Genomic DNA, 16,082 nt, shown 5'->3' on the forward strand with positions numbered 1-16,082 from the left:
ATATTTCGATAAGCTAGATCACGCGTTTAATCACCGATTTGGTTTAATCGGTTGACATTTTAGCCACGGATCAGCGACCAACAATAAAAATAATTCTTTTTGCGATAATAACAATAATGTTCCAACCGGTGCGAAAAGAAAAATGATTCGAGGTTAGGTGTTGCGTTTTGCGTAGACCTCGAGGGACAAATCGGCTTTGATGTTCGTGACCTGCGGCAAAGGGCTACGCAAGTCTTCGCGCGTCCTCCTTCAGACGGCATGTTTTCGGTCACGTAGTGATGCATTCAGAAGGACATGATTTAGGGTCCGGAGCGAGCGTGGGACGAGTGCACGATGCAACCGGTCCACCGGATTTTTCTCTCGGCGGCTTTTTGCGCAACATGCAAATTACGGCAAACATTGTTGCAAATGGGTGTGTTAATCGCTGGTAGCGTACAATTTAGAGGCAAGAGATCGCCTGCCGACCTGCATCATCCACTTCGTGACTAATTGGCACCGGCGAAGAGTGAAGCCGCTCCTTTATTTTTGTTTGCGCAGCCGGTCCTGACAAACAGCGCGATAAAAATTCGCTTAATGTTAAATCACTTGAACTGGTCAGTTTTGCATTAATAGTAGCCGTGGCCCGATACCATCAATAAAATAAATTCGAAGCGACACTTTGTTTATATTGATTAAGACCAAGGTCGGGTGTCACCAGAAACCCATTATTGGCCTCAAGCGACGCTCCGGAGGTTCCCCCCGCGTTTTCGACGAAAAAACAACGGGTCGGAGAGTTTTCGGCGGAAAAGGCGGCGCAAGCGGGCGACACCTGTTGGCTCGCACCGACCCGGGGCGAGGGCCGCTTTTCCGGAGCCGGAGGAAGGCGCGAGGGCCCTCGACGGACGCGTTTTCCGGTAGCTCCGGTCCTTCGACGGGCTTAGAAGGTGCGCGCGCACTTCTTCGCCAAGACGCTTATATAAACGACCGCCAAGATTCTTCAGATTCACAAGTTGTCGGCACGTGCTGTTTGAATAAGAGTGCAGAGATGGCCCTCAAGTACGTCACGATCGCGGTGGTCGCCTTAATCTGCGTCGAGGCCCTCAGCGCCCTCAGCCTCGCCAAGGTAAGTCCAGCGTCCCGCGTTTTGCGGCGCAGCTCCGGGAACCTGCGTCAGCACCTGCGACCACCTGAGCGGCACCGCCGGTCCGTCGTAGTAATAGTGACCTTGCGCCAAAGGTGGGGCTCCATTGACAAGACTTGAATGACTCGGTCCATTCAGCCGACAAAGAGGCGCGCTCGCACGTCCTCCTCGTGCTTATCCGGTGTTAACCCTTGTTGACATTTTATCTAATTATTGTTGTTGTCGAATTGACGCCGAACATAAATCTCGATTTGCGCGTTAGCAATTTCCACGACGGCCGCTCCTGGGGCTAATTACCGGCCGGCCAATTTGCAACAATGGATTTATTGGACACCTTCCGCAGGACATCCTGCCCGCCCCAGGGCCGCCGTCGTCGCCGCGACTCGACGCGCTCGGAGATAACTCAGCGCCGCTTGTTGCAGAGATCGCTGGCTTCGACCGCTTCCGCTAACGCCTCCGCGGAGGGCACGGCCGAGACGAAGGAAGTCTGCCAGGGGAGGACGCCCTGCGGGTGGGCGGTCTACAACAAGATGACCCGCTACATCGACTACTTCATGCGCAACAAGTAAGTCCCTTCTGCCTCCAGGCCACCGCCACTAACGGCCCCCTTCCAGGTGCGAGTGCAGCAAGGAGAAGAAGTGTCTCAGGGACGACGACGACATCTCCATCACTGCCTACGTCTACCGCTGCAAGATCGACGACAGCTCCAAGACCACCTCGTGAGGACCGCACGGCCTAGTCGCGAAGGACTCACCAACATAGATTCCGTTGCCTAATAGTATCCAGTATTTCTGAATTATAGTACTTATGTTCTGGCGGCCCCGGAGCCGTCTTTACTTAAACCAAAAATTCATCTTAACAGTGCAATAGTCGGTATTGCTGCAACGTCTCTAATTTGCTAGTTCACACTATCCTATTGGCTGACACCTAGTTTTAGTATTTTTTAGATCGGCACTAGTGTTCGTAGATTACCTATGCTGTATTTATTTTTTATTTATGTATTTATCTGCAGTATTTTTCGTTCGGTCCATGCCCTTCAAAATTACATCTCTTGTTTTTTTTATATCAATCGATTAAGCAATAAATTATCAAGTTTTATCGACTCTTTATTCAATCACAACTCAGATCTGTACAGTTTATTCGTACATTATTTGTGTTACATACTGTACTTCTTCGTTGCGTCTATTGTTCGATAGAGGGCGCCCCGCCCTCCAACATGGCGATACATAAAAAATAAAACACCGCTTGATGCAAAAACAGGAATAACGAGATACATGAGCACATCTGGAAAGACACCGAACGACTAAACCGCCCCCTGTGGGGGTGACTTTGAGCGTACTACAATTACACATGAAATTTGGCATCGCTGCTACCGCTTATTGGAAGAGTACAAAGCATATAAAATGCTAGGTTAATATCACATGTTAAGGCAATTATAAACGTCCAAGGCATCTGTTATAATTGTATTAATAATGATATTCTAGTCTATGTTTAACGGAATGAGTAAAAAATTCACTTGTGGCGTGTCCGTAACCTACAGGTAACATAACCTCGATTATTTACATCTTCCGGCGAAAAAGTCGCCGTATTAGCGTTGATCATTCGTTGTCCGTTTTCTGCCTTTGCAGCCGCTCCGGGTGCGAGCAAGCCATTTGAGAGAAGTCCCTGACTACGTCGTTGAACATGCTGTCGCCCGTGACCCCGTGCTCCGAGTCTTTCATTTCGTCGTTGAGCCGACCTAACCTCAATCTGCAACACAACTGTCAAACGAAACCTCTCCGAACTCGGCGACTCACAGCGTGACGATGTCGGCGTGCTCCTTCTGCTCGGCCATCTGCAGCGGAACTTTGCCTTCGTCGTCCTCCAAGTGCTGGTCCGCTCTGTGCTTGAGCAGGAGACACACCTGAGCGGTGTGGCCTTCTTGCGTGGCCAGGTGCAGCGGGGTCTTGCCGTTTTGATCTTGCGCGTTGATCTTGGCCCCGTTCAGGATGAGATAGGCGCACGGCATCACCGAACCCTTCGATCGAACCCCACATTAACGCAAATCAACAACCGGCGACGGACTTACGCTCAAGATGGCTTGGTGTATGGGACTGCGGCCTCTGTCCTCCAAATTGATCCACTGCTTGTCGGCCCCCAGAGCCAACGCTTCGCACATCACAGGCAAGTTGTGCGCCGCGGCGGCTTTGTACAGCAACAGGTTCGGGTGGAGCTTGTCGATGTCTTCTTCCTCGACGGTGTCCTCGCCTTCGCCCCCCGTCGACTCTTGGTCGCTGCTCAGATCGATCGGTCCGTCCAGGGGCTGCTTGTCCAGATCCCCGAACAGGAGTATGCTCGAGCGTTTCTTGCTCGGGGTGTTGGTCTCCGTCGACTGGTCGCTGCTCTCGCTGGTTTCCGAGATCCGGTCCCTCGACACATCCTCGTTCGATTTGAACACAGATTTGTACCTCTTCTTCGAGTTGTCGCAGCTGCGCGGTCTCCGTCTGATCTTCCGCACGCTCCACTTCCTAATCTCCATCAGACTGGACCTGGAAGTCCTCTGCTGCGAGTCGAAGTGTGGGAGATTCTTCACGAATTTTTTGTCCACGTATTTCGCCTTGATCCAGGACTCGCGGATGGTCCTGGCGAGAGCGTCGGTGACAAAACAATTACAAAAACATAACGACCGGACTTACCCCGGACAGTCTGGAGTCGCTCTGACGAAGTCGTCGGGCACTTGACCCTCGTAAATTTTGTTGACTATTGTGTTGCCCATTTCTACCATGACTTTGATTATTTCCGGTTCCCAATCGTCCAGAGTAAGAGAGCGGACTTTGCTGTAATGCACACCTAAGCTCCGGTGGACCCCCGAACATTCTGTCCCACGTTACAAGCGTTAAAATCAAATCTAGGGGAAAGACTGAGGTGCACCTACCTATACAGAGAGTGATGCCTAGATTGATGCTGGCCCAGTGAGGGTTGGGGCTTCCGCAGTCGCAGCAGTAGTTGTTGCCGGGGATTTTTAACAGCTGCTCCCACATCCTACAAAAAATTTTACGTTCGTCAAAAATGCTTCAAATGTAGTTCTTCTCGTAAAAATATTCAAGAAGCGTCGGATTGTTTTAAAAATATTACCAAAAACATTCTGAATAACAATGTCACGTTGTGTTTTTAAATTTCCCTTTATAAAGTAATTACTATTGTCATAAAAAATGTTTAGATAACGTGTGCTTGTTTTAAATATTTTATTACGCTCAATTGGCAAACAACAAATATTCGTACTAAAAATACTTCGAATCAAAATGCAGTCGTTGTTTTTTTTAATACCCCTTTAGAATGTAATTATTTTTATCATTAAAACATTTAAATACCGTTTGATTGTTAAAAAAAATATATTTTTTTGTGCAAACGTACGCGAAACGAGCATTTCGCGTACCTGAAACAATTTTCGGTTTCAAGTTGACTTGCGACGGTCTCACTTGTTGTCATGGTAACGGCGCAAGAGAGAAAGATGACGCATATTGGTAATTAATGTGTAGGACAAAGATAGCTACACATTTGCGCTGCACCACCTATTTGCCACCATGACTTGAAATCGGGCCCGAGACAATTTTTCTCTCGGTACGTTAAAGAATGATTTTGCGGCCTTATATGTATCAAATAACTATTAAATGTTTTTTCTTATTTCATTTCACTTGTCATTACAAAAAATTAAAAATCCCAGTAAAAACATTCGGAATCTAAATGTAGTCGTTCCATTTGCAAATTTAAAATATCGGGCCTTCAAATAAATATATATTTAGAGAAGGCGTAGGAGACATTCTACTTCTTTTAACAGTGTAAAGTAATTTTTGTAGGTAACCAATTATTCTCCGGAGTTGCATAGTATGCATAGTAAGCTTTTCCCAATTTCATATTGTCACATTCCGTGGAGGGAGAATGCACTACAAAAATTAAAAATATTTTCTAACCTAATTTTATTTCGTTAAAATGTCAGGCGTTTCTTGTGTCATTTTCTACGCTGGAAAAATGTTGCAAACAATTGAATTTCCATTGCTCTCCATTGTCTTTAAAATTTTACATGGCGTCCAAAAAAAAAATATCGGGAAAAATATGCCACCAAATCTAAATCGACAGAATTTTTTACGGGACAATCTCCCCCTTCCACCGCATTCCGCCACAAACCTGTTGCGGCTTTCCATAAAACCCATTACAATTTTTTTGCGGAACTAGAATCGCTCTCCCCGCTCTCCACCCATCCAGAAAATGACAATCATTTATCACCGCCGGAATTTTAAGTACCACCTGGTGTCAACAAGTGAAGGGGCCAAAAAAAAAAAGAAAGTGCCACTGCCGGTCTCAAACCTGCAACTCACCTCAACTTCTTGATTTTGTTGTTGTTGAAGTTGGCAATGGAGCCGTTTCCGCTCTGTTCGTTGGGATTATTCAATTTGACCGAGTTATCCGTGTTCTCGATGCTGTGGATCCTCTGGAAAGCGGCGCCGATTCCCCTCTGGAGCGAGGCGATCCAGGCCTCGTACATCTCCTTCGAGTCGGCTTGGAGCATGTGACTCCTGAAACAAAATCTCACAGCTGGGGGCGATCGAGCAATCGGCGATTTACTTCGCGGGGGACAGGACTTCGAAGCAAAATCGGCGCTCCCCGTCGAGGACCGGCTTGACGGTGCAGAGCCGCAGGTCGTCCTCCATCACGGTCTCGGCCTCTTCGCCGGAGCGCTTCCTGTAGACGAGCTTGTGGTCGTAGAGGTAGAACCAGCGCCGGTTCCAGGTCTTGAAGGCGTTGGAGGTGCGCTTGAAGAGGTAGCCCTCCATGATCGGCGAGTCTTTGCCGACCTTGGGCCGTATCACCTCGAGGCTGTTGACCGTCGCGTGCCTGTTCTCCAGCTCTTTCTCGACCAGACTGGTGTCTTCGCGCATGTCGCCGATCTGCACACCAACAAATCGATAAAACTGTCAAGATCGCGGGCGGCGATCACCTCATCGGCCAGGGTCTTGAAGAAGGGCTCCAGGTCGGCGCACAGGTCGGACCCCTGGTGGTAGTAGGTCGTGCACGCGTGCATATACGACAGCAGCGTGCTGAGAATCTCGTGGCGCTTTTTCGTCTGCAACAGACTGATGCTGTTGACGTAATCGAGGGCCTGGTGCCCGAAGCACGACCTGACCGCCAACAGCACGTTCTGCATCTCCTCGACTTCCTGGGCCTTGCTGCGCGGCGTCTGCGAGTTCCGCACCAGGACGCTGTCGAATTCGGACGAGATCTTCTCGAAATGGTGCTTGTAGTCGCGCACGCTTCTAATGTCGCTGAAAAAGACGCTCTAAAGACCGATACGAGAGTAATCGCCGACGTACTTTTTTACGAATGACGTGAGATTCTTGAGGATCGTGCGCGACGCCTGGTCTAGGAGGATCGTGTGGAATTTGTTCATCTCCTGCAAGCTGTGTATCAGCTTGTTCAGGGACGAGAGCACTGTGGAGTCCTCGCGAAAGTGCGCGCTCAGGTCCCACAAGCTGTTCGCGAACAAACTGGAACGGTGTGCAATTAATTGACTAATAAAACCGTGATTCATGCAAATGTTAGCTGGGCGCGTTTGCGTAAAAATGTAGCGTGGTATCAAATAAATAAGTAAAATAATTGGCGTAATTAGCGTTAATTGGCAAACCTTTGTTGGGCAACATATGTTTTTCCTGAATCAACCATTGTCCCACATACTTTCAAGATTTTGTCCAGTTTCTGTTCTAGCTGGTCCACGCTCGCCTCCTCTTCTTCTAACAAGCTCCTAACGAATAAAATCAAATTTTGTTTGCTTTCCGACGTTTTGACAAACCTGAATCTGGGCGAATCTCGCAGACATTCTTCCAGCTCGATTTTACCGACCATTTTATCAAACTCACGGACTAAGTGGTCATAACACTTTAATGCACGATAAGATTGAGAACGCTTAAATTTGAGTCATCATCGGACAACCCACTTTCTTTATTATTGTTAACGTCAAACGTCAAACCAACATCTGTGCGGCGGCGCTACCAACACGACGGAAACAACTTGCTCGGTCATTCTCCCGATAAGACTCTCTATCGCTCATCAAATAATCCAAACATGTCCACAAACAACATTGACTTAAACTGTAAACAACATTGTTTGATTTTCGCATCGGTAGCCCGCAATGAATTCAAATTTCAATTTTTCAAGGTTTTTGACAGATGTTTGAATCGCGGCGGGTTTTTTGAAATGAAACAAGTTCTAGTAGGAGCGTTTATTACGTCTCTTCGTCTTTACTTATCGACGGTGAGGCGTCCTTAAACGAAACACTCTGTACTATCTTAGGTGCGGATCGACTTCTCTTCCTGCTTCCGGCCACGTCGGAAACGGAACTCCGCGACTGCAGCTCCGAAACTTGGAAAACCTCCAACTTCGATTCGTTCACCACGGGCAGCTGGAGTTTTCTTTCCGAACTGTGGAGCTTCACAGTCACCTCTTTCTCGTTCAAAATCGTCACCGTAGGCAGACCGGGTTTCTTGTCTCGCTCAAATATCTTGATAATCTTCTCTTCGGTTGTAGCCTTTGGAGTTTTAATTTTCGTTCTTCTCTCTTTGCACGTGTGTTGGATTCGACTGTTCGTCTCGCTCTTCGTTCTTTGGATCTTACTGCGCCTCAGCTTCACGCACAACTGGTCCACTTGCGTTTGTAAATAGAGATTCTCGTAGACTAGAGAACAGTTCTGGTTGACTAGCTGCAATCGGACGAAATTAGCATCAACGGTGACACGAAGAGTTGGACTAACTTGCAAGTATTTTTTATTACTTGGGGATAAAGGGGCGTCGAATTTCTGGTCGAGGATCTGGTTCATCTCGGACGTTAAGTTGTCGATCTTGACCTTCAAGTCGTTGGCAACCTGGTGAAGCTTAATTCAACACGACGACTCCAGTTTTAATCCGTTACCTACCCTTCTGTGTTCCTCTTCTGCTTTACTCAACGAATTACTCAAGTGATTCTTCGTCTCCTTCATTCTCAAAAACTTGACGCTCAAGTTGTAGTTGGTCTGCAGAGTATGCTCCAAAGTCTTCCTCAACTTCTGAATCTCTTCGTCGTTGTCAACCTGCGTCGTCACGTTTGAATTACTCAACGCCCTCTTCAGCTTCTTGTACTCGTTCATCTCATGACAGTACGATTCCTTCTCCTTGAAATAAAAATTCCTCTCATCTTCGAGTTGCTGGGTCAAAGTCACGTTCGAGCGTCTGATCTTGGCAAGATTCATCGACAGTTTCTCTTTCTCCCTCGCCAGTTTCGCCAGTTTCACTTCTTTGCTTTCCGTGTCCAGTTTGAGAGTGTTGAGTGCTGTTTTAAGACTGTCGATTTGTTCCTTCAGCGATTCGATCTCTTTGATCAGACAAGACGAGTCTTCAGTCATTGGCAATTCGTGGGAATCAACATCACAAGCTTTCTGATTCGGATGGCGTTGAAAGACCTTCCTGGAACAAAACCTGCCATGAAAACTAGAAAGTGTGGGGGCTGAGACCTACCCGACCAACTTTGACGGACTCGAAAATTTCTTATTCAACACTTTTCTCATGAAATTTTTTTCGAATCCGCAAGAACGCACTCATATCAGTTTGATTTGTCCATACCAGTGACAGATGAGAGATAAGTTTCAAGGTTGGATCTAGATCGCTTTCGACGCCGAAACCAAGCAACAACATGTTTGTTTCGGTTATGTTTTGGTGGAGGCGCCGGGTCTTTGCCCCAAAAGGTATTAAAAATACACCAAAAAGTCTTGCGTTTCATTCATAACCCCAATTACAATTATTTATTGATATATATGGAACTAGCGCTAAATGTGTTAACAAAATGCAAAAGTAAAGAAACTAAACTAATGTTTGATTAGCATACAAAGGTGTGGATAACCGCACACACTTGTATTTGTCTTGATGAATAGTTTAGTTGGTACGTTGGAAATCTAGAAAAATGATTCGTGCAGTGCTACTCGTGGGAAGTGTTTTTTCTTGCGGTGTTGCGTCTGAAGCCAAATATCGTCTCGACAAAGTCGTAAAGCCCTTTTTCTACACCATCAGCATTCATCCCGACTTAGACCAAGAAAGCTTCATCGGAGAAGTCTTCATACACGTTAGAATCTCCTCTCCCGTCCGGTTTATCGAATTCCACAGCAGTAACCTGACTGTTACTAGTCTTTACTTAAACCACGACCAAGTTGTGGAGAAAAATACTTCTCAACTCTTCAAATACGAGTTTCTGGAACACGAACTCGTCAGGATTACAGATGCCCAAGACAGGCTTATCCCATCAGGTTTCCACTTCATCCACATCAGATATCAAGGATTGTTTTCCAAAAGAAAGACAGGCATGTTCAAAACTGGTGTAACAAGAGACAACAAGACTGTCAGGTTGGCGTTTGAACATCTTCGATTGTTTGTTAATCTTTGTGAAGTTATCTAGTTGCGACTGATTTTGAGCCGACCCATGCGCGCACAGTGTTTCCTTGTTTCGACGAACCCGCCTTCAAGGCTAAGTTTCAGCTGAACCTGGTGGTTCCCAACAGCTCTTATACCGCGTTGTCGAACATGGAATCAGTTGTGAGTACTTCTTGAGCACTGGTACGACTGTATCGCTTGTAGCGCACGTTTTCCACCCCAGATGGAGTGTTTTACAAGTTCGACACCACAACACACCAGATGTCCACCTATCTGTTGGCTTTTGTAATCACGCAAGTGGACTACATCGAGTACGTCAACGAGTGCAACGTTCCTCTCCGACTGTACTCCCCCAGTTGCAACAACACCAACAACACGAAGCTGTTGAAGTTTGCAAGTGACGCCCTCCGATTCTACTCCCAATACACCGGAATGAGTTACACTTTTCCCAAAATCGGTAAGTCGCAGATCCCAAAACCTGTTTATTCTTGTCGGTTCGTTTTGCAGACTTGGTGGAGTATGATCGCAACCACTCCGCAGCCACCGAGAACTGGGGGTTGATCACGTTCTGCACCGGTCTTCTTTGCTCAAACGACGAAATGTACGATGACTCCCAAAGGTACAAAGTTCTTGCCCACGAAGTGGCCCACTTTTGGTTCGGCAACCTCGTGACCAACGACTGGTGGGACGACATTTGGTTGCAAGAAGGTTTCGCCACTTTCATGGGGTTGAAGGCCGAGCGACACATTTTCAAAAATTCTGACGTAATCCGCTCCCTTTTTTACAATAAGTATTTTTCACAATTGTGCGTTTTAGACGTCATCGTTTTCGTTGCAATACGACGAGGATGTCTACTGGTCGGAGTACAATCTCAACTCCACTCCCATTGTGAACTTTGAAGAGACCCCAGAAGGAATCAAAAAGAACTTCAACGATGCCACCTACACCAAGGTTGACTCCCATCAACTTAGACTTGCTGTTGGTCAATTGAGTTCTTGTAGGGGGCTGTGCTTTTGCAAATGGCGGAACAAGTGATGGGGGAAGATCACTTCAAATGTGCCATCCGTCGGTACATCTGTCACTTCGCCACCAAAACCGCAACTACTAAAGATCTCTTGAAGATCATGCAGGAAGTCAGACCCGATCTTAACCTACGTGAGTTCATGGAGAGTTATCTCTATCAAAACGAGTATCCAATCTTTCACGTGGAAGAAAAGAACAACGAATATGTGTTGACACAAAGCGGGTGTAAGGAAGAACAACGAAACAAGAACACGTGAGTACTTCGTTGATTGATCTTTGCAAAACTCTTTCTATCCAGTTTGTTGCAGTTACAAATGGACAGTTCCTATTACGTATATTACTAGTTCAAAAAGTACTCCGACAACAATCTGGTTTGACAGAAATATGGACAAACGTGAGTGGATTTGTTGTTAGTGAACTAGTACCAAAGTACTTGTTTTAGTGACTTTGAGAAAAAGTGACGAAAAGTGGATCAAGTTTAATTACAAGGAGATCGGGTACTACATTGTGAAGTACAGTCCAAGCCTTTGGGAAAAATTCTTGACTCACATTCGGGTAATAATCCACATTATAGTTTTTTAGTACTAACACAAGCTTCAGGAAGTTGAGAAATTTGACGGAGACCACCTCCTACAAGAAGCTCTCACGCTGTTTGACGCCAACAAAATTTCTTGTGACGTGGTCTTAAGATATTTCCAAAAACAAATCAGTGTTGGCAGTAAATTCGAATTGAATTTGTTTCTGGTGAACGCGAAGCTGAGCAAAATCAAGCAATATGACGAAGAAGCATACAAATTGTTCAAAGTAACTTCTCGTGTTGGACTTTGGTTGCAACCTTTTTTAATATTTGTTTTGTGTCGTAGATATTCCTCAGAGATATGTTGAAAGAAGCTAAAAAGGATTTCCTGGCGGAAGTTGTATGGGGAGACGGTAAGTGTTACAAAATCTTGAGCTTACACAAGATTTGTTGTTTTCAGATGAGTCGTATGTCGACGCAACAAACCAAACACTTCCTCCTTCGGATCAGATGAAAGCGTGCATAAAGTGGTTAAAAAACAACGTTCGCCGATACAAAATGTCGTAGAGAATTTGTTCTGCTTGTATTAAAGATGATGCGAAGAGTTGGACCAATATTTTTATTACTTGGGGATAAGGGGGCGTCAAATTCGTGATTGAGAATCCCATTAAGTCTCCGTTAATTTATCGATCTTGACTTTCAAGTCGTTCATAACCCGTGAAGTTTAATTTAACTCGGAGGATTCAAAGTTTTAATCTGTCACCCTCCTGTGCTCCCTTCCTGCTTTACTCAGAGAAATACTTAAGTGATTTTTCATGCGCTAAACTTGAGACTCGAGTTGTCTCCAGACTGCGTTCCAAAGTCTTGGTTGTTGTCAACCTTAACTCAACATCTTCTTTAGCTTCTTCTCGGTGAAATAATAGTATATTGTTATACGAGTTGCACAAGACAGTCTATTGTCGAACGAGTTCGACAACATGTCTTGTGCAACGAGTGTAACATGTTATTTTTTCTACTTCGGCTTCTTTAATTTAATTTTTTTAATAAATATAAAATTATTATCTAGTGACTTTTATTTTAATGGAATTGGGTTGGTATTGACGAAGCAATGTCACTTCATTGAGAATTAAATTTTAAATGGTCTCCCAGATGTTGTTACAAAATAATCTAGTTTATTTTGATCCAAAATATGGATTCAGGTTAAATGACATCACATTTAACACTGAAATTTTCTTTCAATACCAATCCCAAATTCAATTATCACTAGAAACGATGCTATAAAATTGATCTTTGTAAAACTATAGAAAAAAGATCTTTTCATTTTCGATTTGTTGGGTTAAAGCTACGTTCTAAACATTGCAAAATTCGTCTCTTTCTCGTTGGCTGGTTTCGCAAATTTTTCTTTTTGGTTTCCTGTATCTACTTTAAACATTACTGTCGATCTTTTCTTTTATCGATTTGATCTCTTTGATTAAACAAAACGAGTCATTGCCATGGGAATCAACTTCACAAGGTTTCTGATTCGGATGACCTTGAAAGACCTTCTTGGAACAAAATCAAACAATCCGAACGTGTCCACAAACAAGAAAACTTGAATTGTCAACAGGATTGTTTAATTTTCGCATTCATAGCACGCAATGAAATGAAATTTTAATTTTTCAAGGCTGCCCAATTGACAGATCTTTGAAACGTGGCGGGTTTTTTGAAAAAAAGAAGTTCTAGGAGCAGCGTTTATTAGGTGTCTTCGTCTTAATCGTCTTAATCTTAATCTTAATCTGTTACCTACCCTTCTGTGCTCTTCTTCTTCTTTACTCAAGTGATTCAGTTTCACTTCTTTACTTTTCGCTTTTTCTAAATACACAAAAACATCCACATGAATTTGGTTCCACCCAACAGGTATTCAAAAATTCATTTTTTTTTTGTACCGGATCAAATCGTCTCCTGATTGGTCTTATTGGTGAAGGCGCCGCGTGTCTATCTCAAAAATGATAAAAACACAACATTTCACAGTTTTATCAAGGTCGGTAGTAAATGTGTTAATTAAATGCGAAGGCGGAGAATTAATAATTGATAAACGATTAACATACAAAGGTGAGGATAATCGCGAAGGAAAGACGCACTTACACAATACTATCGACGAATAGTTTAGTTTGTTACTATCCAAAATCTAGACAAATGATTCTTGTCCTGATTCTGTTGGGAAGCGTATTCTCTTGTGATGCAGCGTCTGGACCCAAATACCGTCTCGACAGAGACGTCAAGCCTTCACTCTACACCCTCAAGATCCACCCCGACTTGGACCGAGAAACCTTCACCGGAGAGGTCCGCATTCACGTCAGAGTCCCATCTTCAGTCGAATTCATCGAATTCCACAGCAGTAACTTAACTATCACCAGTCTTTACTTCAACATGAAGAGAGTTGCCTCAGAGGATGAAACCAATACTCCACATTTGTACAAATATCAATTTCTGGAGCTCGAACTCATCAGAATTACAGACGCCCAAAACAATCTGATTCCACCAGGTGCCCACATCATCCACATCAGATACCACGGATTGTTTTCAAAGACTGAGACAGGAATGTTCAAAACTGCCGACACCAGAGCTGACAAATCTGTGAGGTGAGTATTTGAACATCTCCAACTTTTTGATTGATTTTTTGTAAAGTTATTTAGTCGCGACTGATTTTGAGCCGACCCATGCACGGACGGTGTTTCCTTGTTTCGACGAACCCGCCTTCAAGGCCAAGTTTCAACTGAACCTGGTGGTTCCCAACAGCTCTTACACTGCTTTGTCCAATATGCGATCCATTGTGAGTATTAATCGAACAGTGCGCCAATCAAATCTCGTTTAGAGCAACTTTACTGTTGCAGATGGTGTCCTCCACAAATTCGAGACCACGAGACACCCGATGTCCTCCTATTTGCTAGCTTTCGTGATAACTCAACTCACCTATACCGAATACAGCGACACCGTTCCCCTCCGACTGTATTCTTTCAACTGCAGCAGCGCCAACGACACGAAACTCTTGAAATTTGCCAGCGACGCCATCAAATTCTATTCCAACTACACGGGAATGGACTACACCTTACCTAAAATTGGTACACATCTTCATTCCCCGCCTCACTCGCTTTTAAAACCCTTCTCGTGCAGACCTAGTGGAGTACGAGCGCAAGCTAACCGCGGCGACAGAAAACTGGGGACTGATTACTTTCGGCAAAGGTCTTTTGTGTTCCAACGACGACACCTACGGCGACGGCCAAAGATACAACGTCCTCGCCCACGAGCTGGCTCACTTTTGGTTCGGAAACCTGGTGACCAACGACTGGTGGAACGACATTTGGTTGCAAGAAGGTTTCGCCACGTTCATGGGGATGAAAGCCGAACAACACATTTTGTCGCATTCTGACGTAATCCGCCCCCAATTCGCAATATTTTTCACATCTTCTTCTTTCAGTCAGAAATGTATTTTACGCAATACGTGGAAGATTTCTATTGGTCAGAGTACAATCTGAATTCGACACCTATTGTTAATTTTGAAGTGACCCCCAAAGAAATCAGGAAAAACTTCAACGACGCCACGTACAACAAGGTATTCTCTGGTTGACAGTTGTGATGGAGTTAATCAAGTTCTTGCAGGGAGCTGCGCTTCTCCGAATGGTGGAACATGTGATGGGTGAAGACGCTTTCAATTGTGCCATCCGACAATACATTTGTCGGTTTGCTGCTAAAACCGCAACCACTAACGATCTCTTGATTATTTTGCAGAATGTTAGACCCGACTTGAATCTGCGTGAATTCATGGAGAGTTATCTTTATCAGAACGAGTACCCTATCTTTCATGTGGACGAAGAGAACGACGATTATGTCTTGACGCAAAACAGGTGTAAGAAAGATCAACAAAACGAGATCCCCTTAGAGTACTTCGTTCTTCAATCTTGAAAAACTCTTTCTATCCAGTTTGTTGCAGTTACAAATGGACTGTTCCCATCACGTACGTCACTAGTTTAAACACTACCCCCACAACGGTCTGGTTTGACAGAAATATGAATAAACGTGAGTGGATTTGTTGTTGGTGAATTAGTACCAAAGTACTTGTTTTAGTGACTTTGAGAAATGGTGGCGAAAAGTGGATCAAGTTTAACTACAAGCAGCTTGGTTACTATCGTGTGATTTACAGTGAGAACTTGTGGGAAAAATTCTTGACCAACATTCAGGTAAATATCTACTTCTCGTCCTTTCGGTGCTAACACAACTTTCAGGAAATGGAGAAGTTTGACAGAGATTCTCTTCTGTTAGAAGCCCTCTCGTTATTCGATCTGAACGAGATCTCCTGCGACGTTACTTTAAAGTACTTCGAAAAACTCATGGGAGTTAGAGGCAACTTTTTTCATCGTGAATTGCGTCGCATAACGTTTCTCCTGCACGCAAAATTGACCAAAATAAAACAATACGACGAAAAGGCGTACAGACTGTCTAAAGTAAAAACTGTCGAGTTGTTACATGTTTGTTTATTATTTCTTTTTTCATTCTGTAGACATTCTTGGTAAATTTGTTGAAAAAGGCTAACGAGGACGAATTAGCAGAACGTGTCTGGCATGACGGTGAGTGCACAAAATTAACTTCTTGTGACGAGATTGTCATTTTTAGAGCATTTTTATTACGCCCAGACGAATCAAACACTTCCTGCTTCAGAACAGATGAAAAAATGTATAACGTGGTTAAAAGAGAATGTTAAAATTAGTCCTTAGGAGGGTTCAAGGGAATAATGGGAACGATACGACGTTAGCAAGTGTAAGGGCTGGAAGAAATAAACATTTTAAAAAACTTCTCTTAATTTATTTAATCGTGGAGATGGTATTTTTCAGTCGGTATTTGTTTGAAGTTTGGGTAAATTTTTCGAAAACGGAGATTTTTGGATTTTGGGTACCGGCGACACTTTAGCCACCTCCTTTCAGGGTGGATTTGGCAAATTTGTTTGTCCGTTGCTAAGCAA

At 44.4% G+C, this 16,082-nt stretch overlaps 5 protein-coding genes across 8 annotated transcripts; 3 read left to right on the forward strand and 2 right to left on the reverse strand.

Annotated features, from left to right (window-relative positions):
• The first annotated feature begins 916 nt into the window (after nucleotides 1-916).
• On the forward strand, nucleotides 917-2,218 carry LOC138125521 (uncharacterized). Its single transcript, XM_069040878.1, has 3 exons — nucleotides 917-1,102; nucleotides 1,543-1,685; nucleotides 1,735-2,218. Exons 1-3 carry the CDS (start codon nucleotides 1,025-1,027, stop codon nucleotides 1,841-1,843), a joined length of 330 nt encoding a protein of 109 aa, XP_068896979.1. The 5' UTR covers nucleotides 917-1,024; the 3' UTR covers nucleotides 1,844-2,218.
• Nucleotides 2,219-2,568: 350 nt separating this feature from the next.
• Nucleotides 2,569-7,141, reverse strand: CenB1A (Centaurin beta 1A). Of its 2 annotated transcripts, none has more exons than XM_069040872.1 (11): nucleotides 6,945-7,141; nucleotides 6,780-6,896; nucleotides 6,469-6,642; nucleotides 6,096-6,420; nucleotides 5,723-6,045; nucleotides 5,476-5,673; nucleotides 4,035-4,141; nucleotides 3,796-3,976; nucleotides 3,189-3,741; nucleotides 2,917-3,137; nucleotides 2,569-2,869 (listed from the first exon to the last, which is right to left on the reverse strand). In XM_069040872.1, exons 1-11 carry the CDS (start codon nucleotides 6,995-6,997, stop codon nucleotides 2,719-2,721), a joined length of 2,403 nt encoding a protein of 800 aa, XP_068896973.1. In that variant the 5' UTR covers nucleotides 6,998-7,141; the 3' UTR covers nucleotides 2,569-2,718. The 2 variants fall into 2 exon arrangements, with proteins under 2 accessions (XP_068896973.1, XP_068896974.1); XM_069040873.1 differs by having other exon boundaries at nucleotides 6,830-6,896; nucleotides 6,945-7,129.
• Nucleotides 7,142-7,358: 217 nt separating this feature from the next.
• LOC138125520 (paramyosin-like) lies at nucleotides 7,359-8,890 on the reverse strand. 2 transcript variants are annotated; one of them, XM_069040877.1, is made up of 4 exons: nucleotides 8,641-8,890; nucleotides 8,064-8,585; nucleotides 7,902-8,012; nucleotides 7,359-7,850 (listed from the first exon to the last, which is right to left on the reverse strand). In XM_069040877.1, the coding sequence occupies exons 2-4, from the start codon at nucleotides 8,526-8,528 to the stop codon at nucleotides 7,377-7,379; spliced, it is 1,050 nt and encodes a 349-aa protein (XP_068896978.1). In that variant the 5' UTR covers nucleotides 8,529-8,585; nucleotides 8,641-8,890; the 3' UTR covers nucleotides 7,359-7,376. The 2 variants fall into 2 exon arrangements, with proteins under 2 accessions (XP_068896978.1, XP_068896977.1); XM_069040876.1 differs by having other exon boundaries at nucleotides 8,064-8,589.
• A 122-nt stretch (nucleotides 8,891-9,012) lies between these two features.
• Nucleotides 9,013-11,696, forward strand: LOC138125519 (endoplasmic reticulum aminopeptidase 2-like). Of its 2 annotated transcripts, none has more exons than XM_069040875.1 (11): nucleotides 9,013-9,519; nucleotides 9,564-9,708; nucleotides 9,751-10,003; nucleotides 10,054-10,310; nucleotides 10,363-10,497; nucleotides 10,548-10,822; nucleotides 10,878-10,963; nucleotides 11,012-11,124; nucleotides 11,170-11,373; nucleotides 11,433-11,486; nucleotides 11,547-11,696. In XM_069040875.1, exons 1-11 carry the CDS (start codon nucleotides 9,083-9,085, stop codon nucleotides 11,598-11,600), a joined length of 2,013 nt encoding a protein of 670 aa, XP_068896976.1. In that variant the 5' UTR covers nucleotides 9,013-9,082; the 3' UTR covers nucleotides 11,601-11,696. The 2 variants fall into 2 exon arrangements, with proteins under 2 accessions (XP_068896976.1, XP_068896975.1); XM_069040874.1 differs by having other exon boundaries at nucleotides 9,015-9,519; nucleotides 11,433-11,499.
• Nucleotides 11,697-13,166: 1,470 nt separating this feature from the next.
• Nucleotides 13,167-15,919, forward strand: LOC138125489 (leucyl-cystinyl aminopeptidase-like). The gene is made up of 11 exons (XM_069040835.1): nucleotides 13,167-13,707; nucleotides 13,754-13,898; nucleotides 13,941-14,187; nucleotides 14,240-14,496; nucleotides 14,544-14,678; nucleotides 14,726-15,006; nucleotides 15,057-15,142; nucleotides 15,191-15,303; nucleotides 15,349-15,567; nucleotides 15,624-15,690; nucleotides 15,737-15,919. Exons 1-11 carry the CDS (start codon nucleotides 13,262-13,264, stop codon nucleotides 15,835-15,837), a joined length of 2,097 nt encoding a protein of 698 aa, XP_068896936.1. The 5' UTR covers nucleotides 13,167-13,261; the 3' UTR covers nucleotides 15,838-15,919.
• Nucleotides 15,920-16,082: the final 163 nt, after the last annotated feature.

Source organism: Tenebrio molitor, chromosome 3 (genome assembly GCF_963966145.1).
Source record: "Tenebrio molitor chromosome 3, icTenMoli1.1, whole genome shotgun sequence".
In the NCBI taxonomy this organism is placed as follows: domain Eukaryota; kingdom Metazoa; phylum Arthropoda; class Insecta; order Coleoptera; family Tenebrionidae; genus Tenebrio; species Tenebrio molitor.

Coding starts and splice junctions, on each gene's coding strand:
- LOC138125521 (XM_069040878.1), top strand. CDS start 1,025: ATGGCCCTCAAGTACGTCACGATCGCGGTGGTCGCCTTAATCTGCGTC. Junction 1,103..1,542: donor GCGCCCTCAGCCTCGCCAAG/GTAAGTCCAGCG, acceptor CGCTTGTTGCAG/AGATCGCTGGCTTCGACCGC. Junction 1,686..1,734: donor GACTACTTCATGCGCAACAA/GTAAGTCCCTTC, acceptor GCCCCCTTCCAG/GTGCGAGTGCAGCAAGGAGA.
- CenB1A (XM_069040872.1), bottom strand. CDS start 6,997: ATGGTCGGTAAAATCGAGCTGGAAGAATGTCTGCGAGATTCGCCCAGA. Junction 4,142..5,475: donor AACAAAATCAAGAAGTTGAG/GTGAGTTGCAGG, acceptor AATTTTTTGTAG/GATGTGGGAGCAGCTGTTAA. Junction 2,870..2,916: donor CACGCCGACATCGTCACGCT/GTGAGTCGCCGA, acceptor GTTGTGTTGCAG/ATTGAGGTTAGGTCGGCTCA.
- LOC138125520 (XM_069040876.1), bottom strand. CDS start 8,690: ATGAGAAAAGTGTTGAATAAGAAATTTTCGAGTCCGTCAAAGTTGGTC. Junction 8,590..8,640: donor AGTCCGTCAAAGTTGGTCGG/GTAGGTCTCAGC, acceptor GTTTTGTTCCAG/GAAGGTCTTTCAACGCCATC. Junction 8,013..8,063: donor CAGAAGAGGAACACAGAAGG/GTAGGTAACGGA, acceptor AAGCTTCACCAG/GTTGCCAACGACTTGAAGGT.
- LOC138125519 (XM_069040874.1), top strand. CDS start 9,083: ATGATTCGTGCAGTGCTACTCGTGGGAAGTGTTTTTTCTTGCGGTGTT. Junction 9,520..9,563: donor AGAGACAACAAGACTGTCAG/GTTGGCGTTTGA, acceptor ATCTTTGTGAAG/TTATCTAGTTGCGACTGATT. Junction 11,125..11,169: donor AATTCTTGACTCACATTCGG/GTAATAATCCAC, acceptor CACAAGCTTCAG/GAAGTTGAGAAATTTGACGG.
- LOC138125489 (XM_069040835.1), top strand. CDS start 13,262: ATGATTCTTGTCCTGATTCTGTTGGGAAGCGTATTCTCTTGTGATGCA. Junction 15,304..15,348: donor AATTCTTGACCAACATTCAG/GTAAATATCTAC, acceptor CACAACTTTCAG/GAAATGGAGAAGTTTGACAG. Junction 15,568..15,623: donor AGGCGTACAGACTGTCTAAA/GTAAAAACTGTC, acceptor TTCATTCTGTAG/ACATTCTTGGTAAATTTGTT.